We start from the raw sequence: 13,437 nt of genomic DNA on the forward strand, positions 1-13,437 counted from the left end.
AGAAGGGTAATACAACAGTTATAATGTTAGCTAAAGATTGTCTTTATTCATTTAAAAAAAACAGAAGCTCTCTTTAGAAAATACTCCAAATCCACTTCCAAAAATGTACGCTACTGTCTGTCTTAGATGTCTATCCGTGTCTCAGATGATTAAGCATTGTAGAATACCACAAAAACGCAAAAGAAAAAGGGAGAATACATCTCTTTATTTGCCCAGATGGTATTGATAACTTGAAAATATTCCAAATATGTGAATGAACATAGTACTGCTCTCACAGGAATAAAAGTTATCAGTAAAATTAACCTTTTCCACTCAAAGATTTAAGTCTCAGCAGTCAGTGCGGATGATTGTTTGCACGGTCATTTAACCTGTTATTTGTCAATTTGTCCCAGTCATATATTCACCTTGGTTGCTTCTTGCACTATGTCTAATGTCATCATTCCCGTGCCTTTGCAGCACATGGTGATGTATTTGTGCATAGTATCTAGTTTATGTGCCCACAGCTCTATCAATTAGGTTGGGTTGCTAAATTAAAACTACACTCAAAAATGAGCTAAAAACTGACTTTGATCTGTCCAAACTGGGGTACATTAAATGGAATATTAAGATTTTATTTAATTGAAAACAGTTAGCCTGGATGATTTATAATACAGTTTGTAAAAATGTTTATGCTGCAATAATACTTAAGCAGATGGGGACCATGTGTTTCATCACAATGTCTTGGTTTTTGTGTTCATACAGGCAGAGGCAGTTAGAAGATATCTTAGTCATTGCAAAACAGTTCCATGAGACAGTAGAGCCCCTGAATGAGTGGTTGACCAGCAGGGAGAAGAAATTGGCCAACTCTGAACCTGTGGGAACTCAAACTGCTAAAATCCAGCAGCAAATTACACGTCATAAGGTAAGTGGCAGCATTCCAAGGTACGTTTTCATATGTCACATTGCACTGGGTTAGCTGTAAATAAATGACATGTTGTAAAAATATTAGATTTTTTTAGACTGTTTTCTCACTATCATATTAAATATTACTTTTTTTTTAAATGTATAAGTTTTGCATATTCCTATGTTACAAAATGCATCAGAATAACTTCTAACTTTGTTCTACTGAAGTCATTTATGGACTACTTTTAATTGCAAACTATCCTCACAGTGCAGCTCCTTCACCATAAGAAAAAAGAGCAACAATCTTTTAGGGAAGTAATTTGAATACCGAATGATTTACAGAAATGTATAAGATTCCGCATTGGTTTTAGGTAAATGCAATATTGGGATGAAAATCCAACACAACCATCTTTCTGTCCCCACCCCCGCCGTAACAAAACTTGGCCAATGCAGTAATGTTGTGAGAAAAAAAAACAAGCTTCCCTTTGTTTGGTTTTAGAAGACTTCAGGCTTTTTCTTTATTTCTAATTTTTTTAATGGATGACATGGAAACATAAAGAAAGAGAAGATAAGCTGGGAGTAAGCCAAGTTTTCACAATGCCATTGAGCTGAAGGAAGAAATACTACTTTTGTTGGGGACAGGACAGGATCTGGTTCGTTGGTTTGAACTGAAATCATATCCAATTGGATTTATCCCCAGCAAGAGCCTTTTCTGTATGCATGTGTATGTATCACTCATGCATATTCTTACCCAAACTATCTTAGGACTACAAGTGCCTTCATATTTGTACAAACCATCTGCTGTCATATCTGGACTCCCAACCCCTTTAGCGCTAACTCCTTAAATGCAAGTGGTATACATTTGCCCACTGTTACAAGGAAATAACATTAGGATTTTCTAATGTTTTATTGCAAGAGCATTGGTTTTAAGTTCAATTAAGGAACAGTTATAAACGTATCTATTAAAAAAAATGTTTTTTAAACTGTAACTTTTAATGAAGATCTTTCACTCCACCCCACCCCACTCTAGCTCGAGATGCTCCACTCAGAGGCTCATGAGATTTTTCCCTTTTTTATATTGCTAGTTTTCTCCCCTCTACTGCTGAAGGCATTGATTTTCCACTGGGGTAAGGTTCCACAGGCACCTTTCAGTGCCTCACCCCAGTGGCCTTTATTCCTGTGTTAGTGTTGACAGTAAATTTCAGCAGGCTGTTTTACCATGGGGCCATTACAACCAAGCCAATCCTGTCCTAGCCCAACATCTGTGCATATGAACTTAAAGCAACATTCACTATCAGCAGATAGAACCCTGCTTGATTTCCCTCTACCCAAACCAGGGGCAGCGTTGCCAGTTGTAGAATTGCTGTCCTAGCTGAGACTAGCTAGCTCCTAGCATAAAACCTAGGACCTTCCTGGTTTGTATTCACTAGATAATTCAGCTCAATGGGGAGCCAGTTTGAGAATGTAATTCCATTTTAATTATTCCACCTCTGCTAATTGATTGAGCTCAGGCAAAGAGATGGAGTGCTGGTCAGCAGCTGTAATGAACTTTATTTTACAAGATAGGAAAAACTTTTAAAGATCAGCCATCTATAGTTTCTCACCACATGTTGGCTATTACTGAGCAACATCCTTGGGAGCCTTAGAGGAATTCACAGCTCAGAGTTGACTCTGCCACATTAAGGATGAACAATAATGGTGGACGGTAGTAGTGAGACACACAAAAGTACAAATAAGCTTTTAATAGAGCCTGGGTAGGACATTTGTTAACACACTTGTTTCATCTTTAGAACATAGGTTAAAATCCTGCCCAATTTAATGGAGTGGAAGTCTCCTGTCTCTAGTCATAAAGAATCTATGTGCAATGTGTTGGCCAATCTCAACTCTCTTCCTAGTGACAGGAATTGCTTGTGTATTTTATGTATTAGATATATATTTTTAATTATACAATATTAATGTAGAAATGTTACATACAGAAAGTAGTATCAAAGTGTTAAACAAGACATTTTCTACATTACTAGATTGGGAAGAATTAGCTCTGCAGATGTTTGCTTTCTTGCACCAAGACAGGCCATTTATTATTCTGTTTGCTTTTAGCTTCAAAAACATTTTAGACTTTTCTTTGAAGTTGCATCAAGATTTCTTTTTTTAGTTCTGGCCTGTCTGTCTTCTAATTTTTGCTCCAGAATGTTTTTAAGCTACATTAAACACGATCCTTTTGTCAAACTTACTGATCACTTTTAGGGAGAACTAAATATATGTTTGGATTAAAATGACCATAGCAAATTTATAGCCTAATGCTTTCTCCACTAGATCCTGTAATGAATGGTATATGATCTAGATTAAACCTGTCCCTAATTCCTTCTTGGTGTTTCTTCTCCGTCCCCCCAACCCCCACTTTTTGCAACACTTCGGAAAGTTTTGCTATGTTAAAGATACAATATAAGTGCAAGTTTTTGTTGAAGTTTACAGGAGTTTATTTTAATGCAGGTCTACCATATAACACATTAATACATTTTTCCTCTGCTTTTTTTTGAAATTTTTCAGTTCATAATTCTGTTTCTTTATGTTATAATTTTATCCTTGGTTCAGGCCTTAGAGGACGACATCACAAACCACAGCCAGAACATGCAACAGGCAGTCAGTGTCGGCCAGTTTCTCATGACGTTGAGCGCAAAACCAGACCAGGAGATGGTAGAGGACAAATTGGAGTCTATCCAGACTCAGTATAGGGAGATTAGGGACAGGTGCAGCCGAAAGGCAGCCCTGCTCCAGCAAGCCCTTGCCAATGCCAAGATCTTTGGAGAGGAGGAGGTGGAGGTGTTGAATTGGTTGGCTGACGTTCAGGACAAACTCAGTCTGGTGACCATCAAAGATTACAAATCTGACATCCTGCATAAACAACACAAAGAGCAGCTGGTATTTCATTTATTTTTTTAAGTTGTTTCCATCTGTTGTATTAATTTAATTAATTTAATCTATACTTCATCAATTTTCTGTTTAGTTAATTTTCATTCATTCATTCTGATTTGAATTACTTCATTTTAAGTTTCAGTTGTAATTTTTTGTTTGAATTTAAGCATTTGTTTCAAGGTTATCTGCAAGAAATATAAAAGATGTAGTTAAAATAACTTCCCCCAACCTAATTTGCTAACAGCAAGCATTTTTTTAATCTTTACAAATAATGCCTTACTTATTAAAATTCTGAATATTTGCCTTTAGTTTTATTGCTGAATTTATGTTGATTCCTCTTATCCTCAAATAATCTGTTCCACTGATTTTATAGGATGAATCTCAGCTGTGTTCCACAAATCTGTTCAGTACAAGGCTCAGCCAGTGAGGCAACTCATTTAAAAAAAATAAGGACCCTGTATAATTTGTAGATCTAGGATTTAATCAGGATCCTTATTTTATTATCAGATGTTCCTAACTGTGTAGCTGCATCTGTCTGAAAGAGGAATTATATGCATCCCATGAGTAAAAATAGAATATGATGCAGAAACCGAACATTTTTGTATTCAGTTAGAAAATCGTACAATCCTTAGCTTTGAGAAATTCATGCCATTGTTTCTTTTTAAAAGATGTTTTTTAAAAGTCCAAAATCTGAATTTCAGGTATCCACTTATTTTAAAATGTGTTGTTTTTAAATGCTTCTTTGTACAGCCCGTATATGTTGTAAATAATCAGCTTACAATTGTAGGTTTCCCTATTTGTCTTGACATATTGCATTGTTCATAAATGTTTTTAACATAAAATATAGACTGAAATATTAAACCACATTCATGTAGCTAAAAATTTAGGTATTTAAGATGGAGGAAAAAAATGCTAAAATAATGATGCCTCCTTGACCATTTTATGGATCTGTTTTATTTGATTTAAAAAGGAATACTATGGTTAGAAGTTAATTCTACTTTGATTTATCATATTTTGACAGTTTAATTGTTGCATGCACAAACCCACTTACCAATCTACGGTAAGGTTGTAAACACATTTGGAATAAGAATTTAGTCTATAAGGCCATGAACATTCACAGTAGAATAGTGTAGTAAGGTTTTAAAAAAAAGATTATTGATGTTTTAAGAGCAAGATTTGAGAAGTGAATTCTTAGATACTCAGCATTTTAGTTTAACTCTGTGGATAAATTGGATTTTCTAAATCTTATTTTTGGCTGTTCTGCTAATTGCACTTTTTTGATCATTTCATTTTGAATGTCATCTATTTGATCAAGTGGATGTAAATTTCACATGTGTGGCTTGTAAAGCAACATATTACATAAAGCAGCTATGCTAACCCATTTATAGGTAAATGCTGACCTAAAATAATTCTGTGATACTATAACTAGAGTTGAGGAATATGTACAAACGCATGTTATAAGAAGAAGTACTGAGGAATCGCAGCTCATTTCTCAGTAATTCACAGCACTGGTGAAAGCAGCTGCTCTGTAATTTTACTTGCATTTGGCTGTGATTCAGTCCTTTTCGGATCCCTTAGCATTAGAGTCATGAGATGCAGCAATGATGTTTCCGTAGAAACCGCACCATCCTTTTATTAAGCAGCTGCGATGATTTCTTTGTAGGCTCTGAATGATGACATTATATCCCGGAAGAAGAATGTAGATCAAGCCATTAAAAATGGGCAGGCCCTTCTTAAACAAACTACAGGTAACAGTTCAGAAACACTGAAAACTTATTTATTTTGTGTTTTTGGTATTGATGTGCCAGCAATGTTTTAATAGGACCAGCAGTTACTGAATTCTAGTGTGAGGAAAGTTGCACAATAAATGACCAAAGGTTTTTTCAGTTCTAAGATGTAAACTTTAATCAAGCCTTTTAATTCATTTATTCTATGTTGCCATTGTGTTGTCACTTATTAAAGCCCAACATCCATTGTGCACAGTGCATAAAGGCACCATCTGCCAGGTTCCTGGCATCAAGAATTGCAGTTGGAACAAAGCCCAATCCTACCCTTCGTAGTGAATGAGTTAAAATGTGCACTCTTTTAAAAAAAAATGTTGATTAATATTCTGCAACAGAATGAGAGTTTTAAAAAAGGATTTGCATTCCAGTTCTAACAATTTTCAAGTAAATACTTTTTTTTTTAAAAAGTTGGACCTGATCTATCACATTGAGGACTGAAGTTCCAAGGCTTTTATGGCTGCAGGATATAAATTTGTATTTTATAGAACTTGTATGTTTTGTTACTGATTACTTGATGATCTCCATCCAAGAGTGCAGGCAGAGATAGCCTTCTTCCAGTCTTTCTCTTGAACTGGCTACTAGGAGATGTCCAACAGCGGCAGAGGTGATCGCTTGGACAGTATTATTTTCTTCCTCCCAAGGCTTTGCATTGCACCCAGTAATGACAAAGCTGAAATTGGGAACTCACTTTGTGGGAATTGTGGGTGTGATCTTGTCTGCTCCCACTCTGAGGCACAGCTGCAGTGTACCATCATGCTACTCCTAATTGGTTGACATTCTTAATGTCACCTTATGCCAGAACAGATAAGAAAATATCTAAAACATTTTTAATCATGGGTCATTCAGGTTTACAGCCAATCTCTTGTTTTCTTCACAGGGGCTCCTTGTCTAAACCCATGAGACAAGAAACATCTCTATTATTAGTATACTGAAGAAAATAGAATGTGTTGATTTGTGAAATGTTTCCAAATGTGATACAGAAATGTTACTGCACTGCTTAAGAGTTTTTTTTTTAAACAGCTGGTGTTCAATTCTGCTTTTCAAATGCATTCTAACTTCCATCAGTTCTCTGGTCACCTCCCCCTGTGTTAGTTATCACAGAGCCACAGCTTTCTACTGTATAATCTATAATGAAACATACACATTGTTACTTTTGTATCGGTGGTTTCCTGTCTGTTTAATGCAGTGCAAGCCAAGGCTATGTTGGCTTAACTTATTTATAGTTCTATTTTATTATCAATGCTTTATATTACTACAACAAAAATTTTACTCTGGCTTTCCCTGATCTCAATCAGAAGTTTGCATGGGTGCGATCAATACTATTTCTCTGTCTCCCAACCTTAAATGTGCTTGAGTGATGTGGGAAGGAACCCAAAAATGTTACTTTGTTCCTTTTCTTGTCTTGAATTGTCATTGGTCCATTAGTGAACAAATCAGTTTTCTATACTAAAAACAAAGCTCTCATTCTTTCACACATAAGCTTTGTGATAGTCCATCAAAATTAAGAGCCAGATGAGAAATGTTATTAGTCCAAGACATAAGAACATAGGAAATAGGAGCAGGAGTAGGCCATACGGCCCTCAAGTCTGCTCCGCCATTCATTAAGATCATGGTTGATCTTCTATCTCAACTCCACTTTTCTGCCTTATCCCCATATCCCTTGATTCCTTTAGTGTCCAAAAATCTATCGATCTCAGTCTTTTCACAACCCTCTGAGTGAGGAAATTTTTCCTCATCTCAGTCCTAAATGGCCAACCCATTATCTTGAGACTATGACCCCTAGTTCTAGACTCTCCAACCAGGGGAAACAGCCTCTCAGCATCTACCCTGTCAAGCCCCCTCAGAATCTTATATGTTTTAATGAGATCACCTCTCATTCTTCTAAACTCCAGAGAATATACGCCCATTCTACTCAATCTCTCCTCATAGGACAACCCTCTCATCCCAGGAATCAATCTAGTGAACCTTTGTTGTACCCCCTCAAAGGCAACTATATTCTTCCTTAGGTAAGGAGACCAAAACTATACACAGTACTCCAGGTGTGGCTGCATGTTTTTATCAATTTCTAGTCATCGGCTGAAATTTTTAAAAATGCAAAGTTTTTACCGCTAGTGTTCCCACGTTCAATCACTTTGCCCTGACTTTGCAGAACAACTTGGCTATTTGTAATAAATAAAACACACAAAGCTCCAGGGGAAAAATGTGCAAAATGGATCTAGTGAGAATACATGCCTTGTTAGTGGTTGGTTGGTTTTGAGATGCAGTCTCTTGTTTCACTTTAGTTTATTTCTAATAAGTCACAGATGTAGCCTGATATTATAGATTGGAAATCTGATTATTTTACTGAAAAGCTCACATGATATGCTGGAGAATATTAAAGTTCTCTCTGTGCTTATATTGAATCATATTAAAGCTAAATTTATCACCGTATGTTGCAGAACCAAATATATAATAGAGAACAATACTATGCTAAACCTTTAGAAAACACTGGCCTCAGCTGGAGTATTGTGTTCAATTCTGGGCATCACACCTTACGACGGACATCAAAGCCTTAGAGAGGGTGCAGAAGAGATTTACTAGAATGGTACCAGGGATGCGTGACTTCAGTTATGTGGAGAGACTGGGTTTGTTCTCCTTAGGGCAGAGGAGATTTGATAGAACGGTTTTGATAGAGTAAATATGGAGAAACTGTTTCCAGTGGCAGAAGGGTCGGTAACCAGAGGACACAGATTTAAGGCGATTGACAAAGAACCAGAGGTGATTTTTTACGCAGCAAATTGTTATGATCTGCAATACACTGCCTGAAAGTGTGGTGGAAACAGATTCAATAGTAACTTTTAAAAGGGAATTGGATAAATACTTGAAGGGAAAAAATTTACAGGGCTTTGGGGAAAGTGCAGGGGTGTGGGACGAATTGGATAGCTCTTTCAAAGAGCCGGCACAGGCACATACGAACAAAGAGCAGGAGTAGGCCATTCGGTCCCTCGAGCCTGCTCTGCCATTTGATAAGATCATGGCTGATCTGATTGTGACCTCAACCCTACTTTCCCATCTACCTACTATAACCTTTGACTCCCTTGTTAATCAGGAATCTGCCTCCACCCTCTCTGGGCAAGGGAGTTCCACAGACTCATGACCCTCTGAGAGAAAAAATTTCTCCTCATCTCTGTCTTAAATGGGAGACCCCTTATTTTTAAACTGTGGCCCCTAGTTCTAGTCTCTCCCACAAGGGGAAACATCCTCTCAGCATCTACCCCTTCTAGTCCCCTCAGGATCTTATATGTTTCAATAAATCACCTCTCATTCTTCTAAACTCCAGTGTATACATGCCCAACTTGTCCAACCTTTCCTCATAAGATAACCCCCTCATCCCAGGAATCAGTCGAGTGAATCTTCTCTGAACTGCCACCAAAGCAATTATGTCCTTTCTTAAATAAGGAGACCAAAACTGCACACAGTATTCTAGATGTGGTCTGACCAATGCCCTGTACAACTGTAGTAAAACATCTCTACTTTTATATTCCATTCTCCTTGCAATAAATGACAACATTCCATTTGCCTTCCTAATCACTTGCCTGGACCTGCATACTAACTTTTTGTGATTCATATACTAGGACACCCAGATCCCTCTGTACCTCAGAGTTCTGCAATCTCTCTCCTTTTAAATAATATACTGCTCTTCTAGTCCTCCTGCCAAAGTGGACAAGTTCACATTTTCCCACATTATACTCCATCTGCCAAATTTTTGCCCACTCACTTAACCTATCTATATCCTTTTGCAGACTCCTTATGTCCTCTTCACAACTTACTTTCCTATCTATCTTTGTGTCATCAGCAAATTTAGTAACCATACATTCGGAGCCTTCATCCAAGTCATTGATATAGATTGTAAATAGTTGAGGCCCCAGCACTGATCCCTGTGGCACTCCACTCGTTACATCTTGCCAACCTGAAAATGACCCATTTATGCCTACTCTCTGTTTCCTGTTAGCTAACCAATCGGCACGATGAGCCGAAAGGCCGCCTTCTGTGCTGTATCATACCATGAACAACATCCAATACTTTCTATTTGTATAGACTGTCATGACTCATAAGTTATGTACTCCTCACTCGTGGAATAATTGGTTATTCTGCTGTTCTTCATCATGGAGTCCTTTTCTAACACAAAGACTTGAAGTACAGAGGATACAATATCACCAGCGGTGTGATACGATGAATTTCTCCACAAGTAAAGCTAGTCATATATTTATCACTTTACTGAGCACCAGATGATCTACGTTTAACACTGGAAATGTGTTCTCTTAAAAAAATCCTAGGTATTTGTATAGTTAATATAACCAAAGAAAATAAGTTGCAATTATACTGTAATATCACTAGGTCATTGTCATACCATTACCAATCTTATTTTTGTTTCCACTAATATTTCTACACATGTGGTTTAAAAGAGATACTCACTTTCTTGTGCAAAACCCAAGTAAAGCAAAATATCACCAAATGAATAGAAACATGCTGCTAAAATATTTATTTTTTAAATCACGTAATGTGTTTTTGCATTGGAGATCTTAGTTATTTTTATTGACTAAAAATTACCATTGATAGATTTTTTTTTAAAGTTCAAAGACTTTTGTAGTGTATTTTTTACCTGCTGCTGCAACATGTTAGAACATTTACTGCTGCTTCGAAATGTTCAATGTATATTTACATGTCTGTTTTGTCCATTTGAGTGTTGACAGTGTGACTATTAAGACTGAGTTAATATTATCCATTGATGAATTTTTAAACACATTTTGTTCAGTTCATTGAATATTAGCATATTCCTATTTCTTTGTGTATAACCACCCAATTTTTTCTTCACTGATATTTGTTTTCCCAGGTGAAGAGGTGATTGTGATTCAGGAAAAATTGGATGGTATTAAGAGCCGTTATGCAGAAATTACTTCTTCCAGTTCCAGGGCATTGAAAACATTAGAGCAGGTCCTGCAACTTGCCACAAAATTCCAGGCCTTTAATGAAGAGCTGTGTGGCTGGCTTGATTCAGTGGAGGCTGAGCTTGCTGCAGGTACTCCACAGTCACCAATTGGAGAACAGATTCCACAGGTTCATGAGAGACAGAAGGTAAGCAGAGCAGTCAAACATCCAGAGTCTGTGTATGTGAGCTCTGAGAGAAAAGAAAATGTCCACACTTTATTGTTCTTGTATTCTGACGTGTTCAATTAAATACTAAATATTAAATTCCTATGCTTAATATTCAGGAGTTGAAGAAGGAAGTGATGGAATACAGGCTGGTCCTCGACACAATTAATGAAGTGAGCAATGCATTACTGGAGCTGGTGCCATGGAGAGCACGCGAGGGTCTAGATCGACAGGTGGCAGAAGCCAATGAGCGATACAAAACAGTCAGCAACACTGTAACACAGAAGGTTGAAGCGATAGATGCTGCCATTCAGAGGTCACAACAGGTAGATTGTCTTGGAATCTTGTATATAAATGTTTGTGCAATAGTTCCAACCGGCAAAGTATGAATATACAGATGTTCTAAAGCCTAAGTATGTGAAATCATCCTACTGAATACTGCAAACGCTGATCATGGAAACAAGCCTGTACTGGGATTTCAAGCTAAGTCTGAAGAGCAGGGTTGTCCAAATTATGCCTTAAATGGCCCATGTGCCCCAGAAACCTGGCCTTGATGTCTCGGCAACTTCGTTCCAGTTCCTCTTATTTTTCTTAGGTATTGGTTTGTCCTGTTGGAAGTTCATGGGTCTGGCAAGGGCTGTTCTTAGTGTTGTTGCCTCTTTGGTGAATAAATCCTACATCACACCACCAAAATTTGTTCATATCAGCAACTTGAAATATCTGCAAATTAATGGGAACACTGATTTAAAATTTATGTGTGGCACATGGAAAAAATGGTGTGCACCTAAGTAGCCCACAAAGACAAGATACTCCTGTTGCAGAAGATATGCATTAACCAGTTTCAATGGCTAGACATTGGACAGTCCAGAAACTGGACAGTGTCACTCCTATTAGGATCTTTACTGTAAACTTGTGATCATATTAAATTCATTGTACTCTAATGACCTAGTGCACTTAAACTCCAGAACACTGTGTTATGGAGTAGTGGGATGAAGATTCTTACCCGGAGGCTTTTACAAGTTGAGCTGCCAATCTCAGCAGTAATACTGTGGGAGGGCAGTTAGGCCAGGGGCTTCTCCATGGGAATAAAGGAAAGTCAGAGAGAGAGTACTTGTTTGCATCTAACGACTGATAACAGTGTGGCTTTGGCGAGGGCTTGAGAGCAGATTGCTCCTTCCCTCAGCCAGAAATGAATTGCAACTTAAAGAAATCCAAGAAAGGGGAAGGGGAGAAAATGTATTTAAAAACAGCTCTTTACCTTTTAGTGTAGCAATGCAAACAGTAACCTGTCAAATGTAGATCCTGTAAGTATCGGTATTCTAACATGATCATTAACATCCAGAGGGAAGAACTGTCCCATGTGCTATGTGTAGTGATATTGTAAATGCATTCAAAAAGAGCTGACCTTCCGACTCCACATCCTTTCCATCACAAATACTGCCAACTAGCAACTCCGCCCACCTCTGCCCCGCCTCATTCCATTTGTTGCTACAACCCTAATGCGCGTCTTCTGGACTTGATTACTTCAATCAGATCCTGGCCTCTCCACCTCCTTTAAGACAATTCTTAAAACCAAGCTTTTTCACCTCCTAATTTCTCCCTTTTTGGCTTGGTGTCTGTTTTCCTTGCGTCTCCGTGAAGCGCCGTGGGATGTTTTTCTATGTTAAACGCACTACATGAGTTCAAGTTGTTGTGATGTCACCATCCATAGCAATTAGAGACTTTTTCCCCACGCCCTGAGAAAAGTAACTACAAAGCAGCTTGTTTATTCCTATGATTTTTTTAAAAGTTGTGATTTTTTTTTCTTTTTGTGCATGTTCATCAACTTTCTGGAAATATATAGTGGTGTGAGTTCTATGGCCATTTCAGAAATGCTGTGGGAAAAACTGGATGTTTGTGTGATGCATGGTGCAAAAATTCAAAAGCCCTTTCACGTTTGTATAGCGATTTTCTTGCTCGAAAGTGCATCTCAGGTGTTCGGGGAGAGTTCCTACTTTACAATGGTTTGCAGAATTTCAAGAATGGTACAACCCAGGAGGGTGCCCCAAATAACAGTGCCAAATTTCCATAAGTTGGAGGATCTCCAGAATCTGACATGCATCCTACTAAAAAGAGCCCATATTACAACTTAACTCCACCTGATTTAGTGTTTCCTCTACTTTCACAGTCGTTGGCCAATAGATGGTATAATAAGATGGAATGATTTTGAAAATTCCATCAAATATATTATTTCCATCTGAGTGAGCATTACAGTTCATAGAATGACACAGCACAGAGGGAGGCCATTCGGCCCAGCTTGCCTGTGCCGGGCAGTAAGTTGAAAGCAGTAACTTAATTACTTGTAAAGATATTGGTCTAGTTTTTCCGACTCTATTATCAATTTAAAATGAATGGGTTATCATCAGCATTATGGTCAGAAAATCTAATTCATTGTCTTTTCATATTGGGGAAAGCAGGAGCCAGTTGGTGACAGTCACATCCACTATGACTTCAACCCAGTGGATTGACTCAAACTATCTTTGCAATACAGTGGTATTTGTGAAAGAGACACTTAAACACTTTAACTATTATGTCTGTGGTAGATATTGTCAGCTTTATGTTGGGAAGAGTTAGTGACATGAAGCTCATAGGATGCTGAGGTGGATTATACCAAATGTGGTTTTGTTCAATACTTTATTTTAAGTCATATACATATTTGCACACTTGAGGGTGTTTCAAAACAGTC

At 37.6% G+C, this 13,437-nt stretch overlaps 1 protein-coding gene across 16 annotated transcripts in view; it reads left to right on the forward strand.

Moving 5' to 3' along the window:
- macf1a (microtubule actin crosslinking factor 1a) overlaps positions 1–13,437 on the forward strand; it is a 523,722-nt gene that overhangs the window by 441,766 nt on the left and 68,519 nt on the right. For all 16 annotated transcript variants that reach the window (XM_068006497.1, XM_068006495.1, XM_068006501.1 and 13 more), the window contains 5 exons: positions 742–901; positions 3,475–3,801; positions 5,459–5,543; positions 10,453–10,694; positions 10,832–11,038. In XM_068006497.1, coding sequence (XP_067862598.1) covers positions 742–901; positions 3,475–3,801; positions 5,459–5,543; positions 10,453–10,694; positions 10,832–11,038 — 1,021 coding nt within the window. The remainder of the gene's footprint in view (positions 1–741; positions 902–3,474; positions 3,802–5,458; positions 5,544–10,452; positions 10,695–10,831; positions 11,039–13,437) is intronic.

The sequence above is a fragment of the Heptranchias perlo genome, chromosome 26 (genome assembly GCF_035084215.1).
Source record: "Heptranchias perlo isolate sHepPer1 chromosome 26, sHepPer1.hap1, whole genome shotgun sequence".
Classification (NCBI taxonomy): domain Eukaryota; kingdom Metazoa; phylum Chordata; class Chondrichthyes; order Hexanchiformes; family Hexanchidae; genus Heptranchias; species Heptranchias perlo.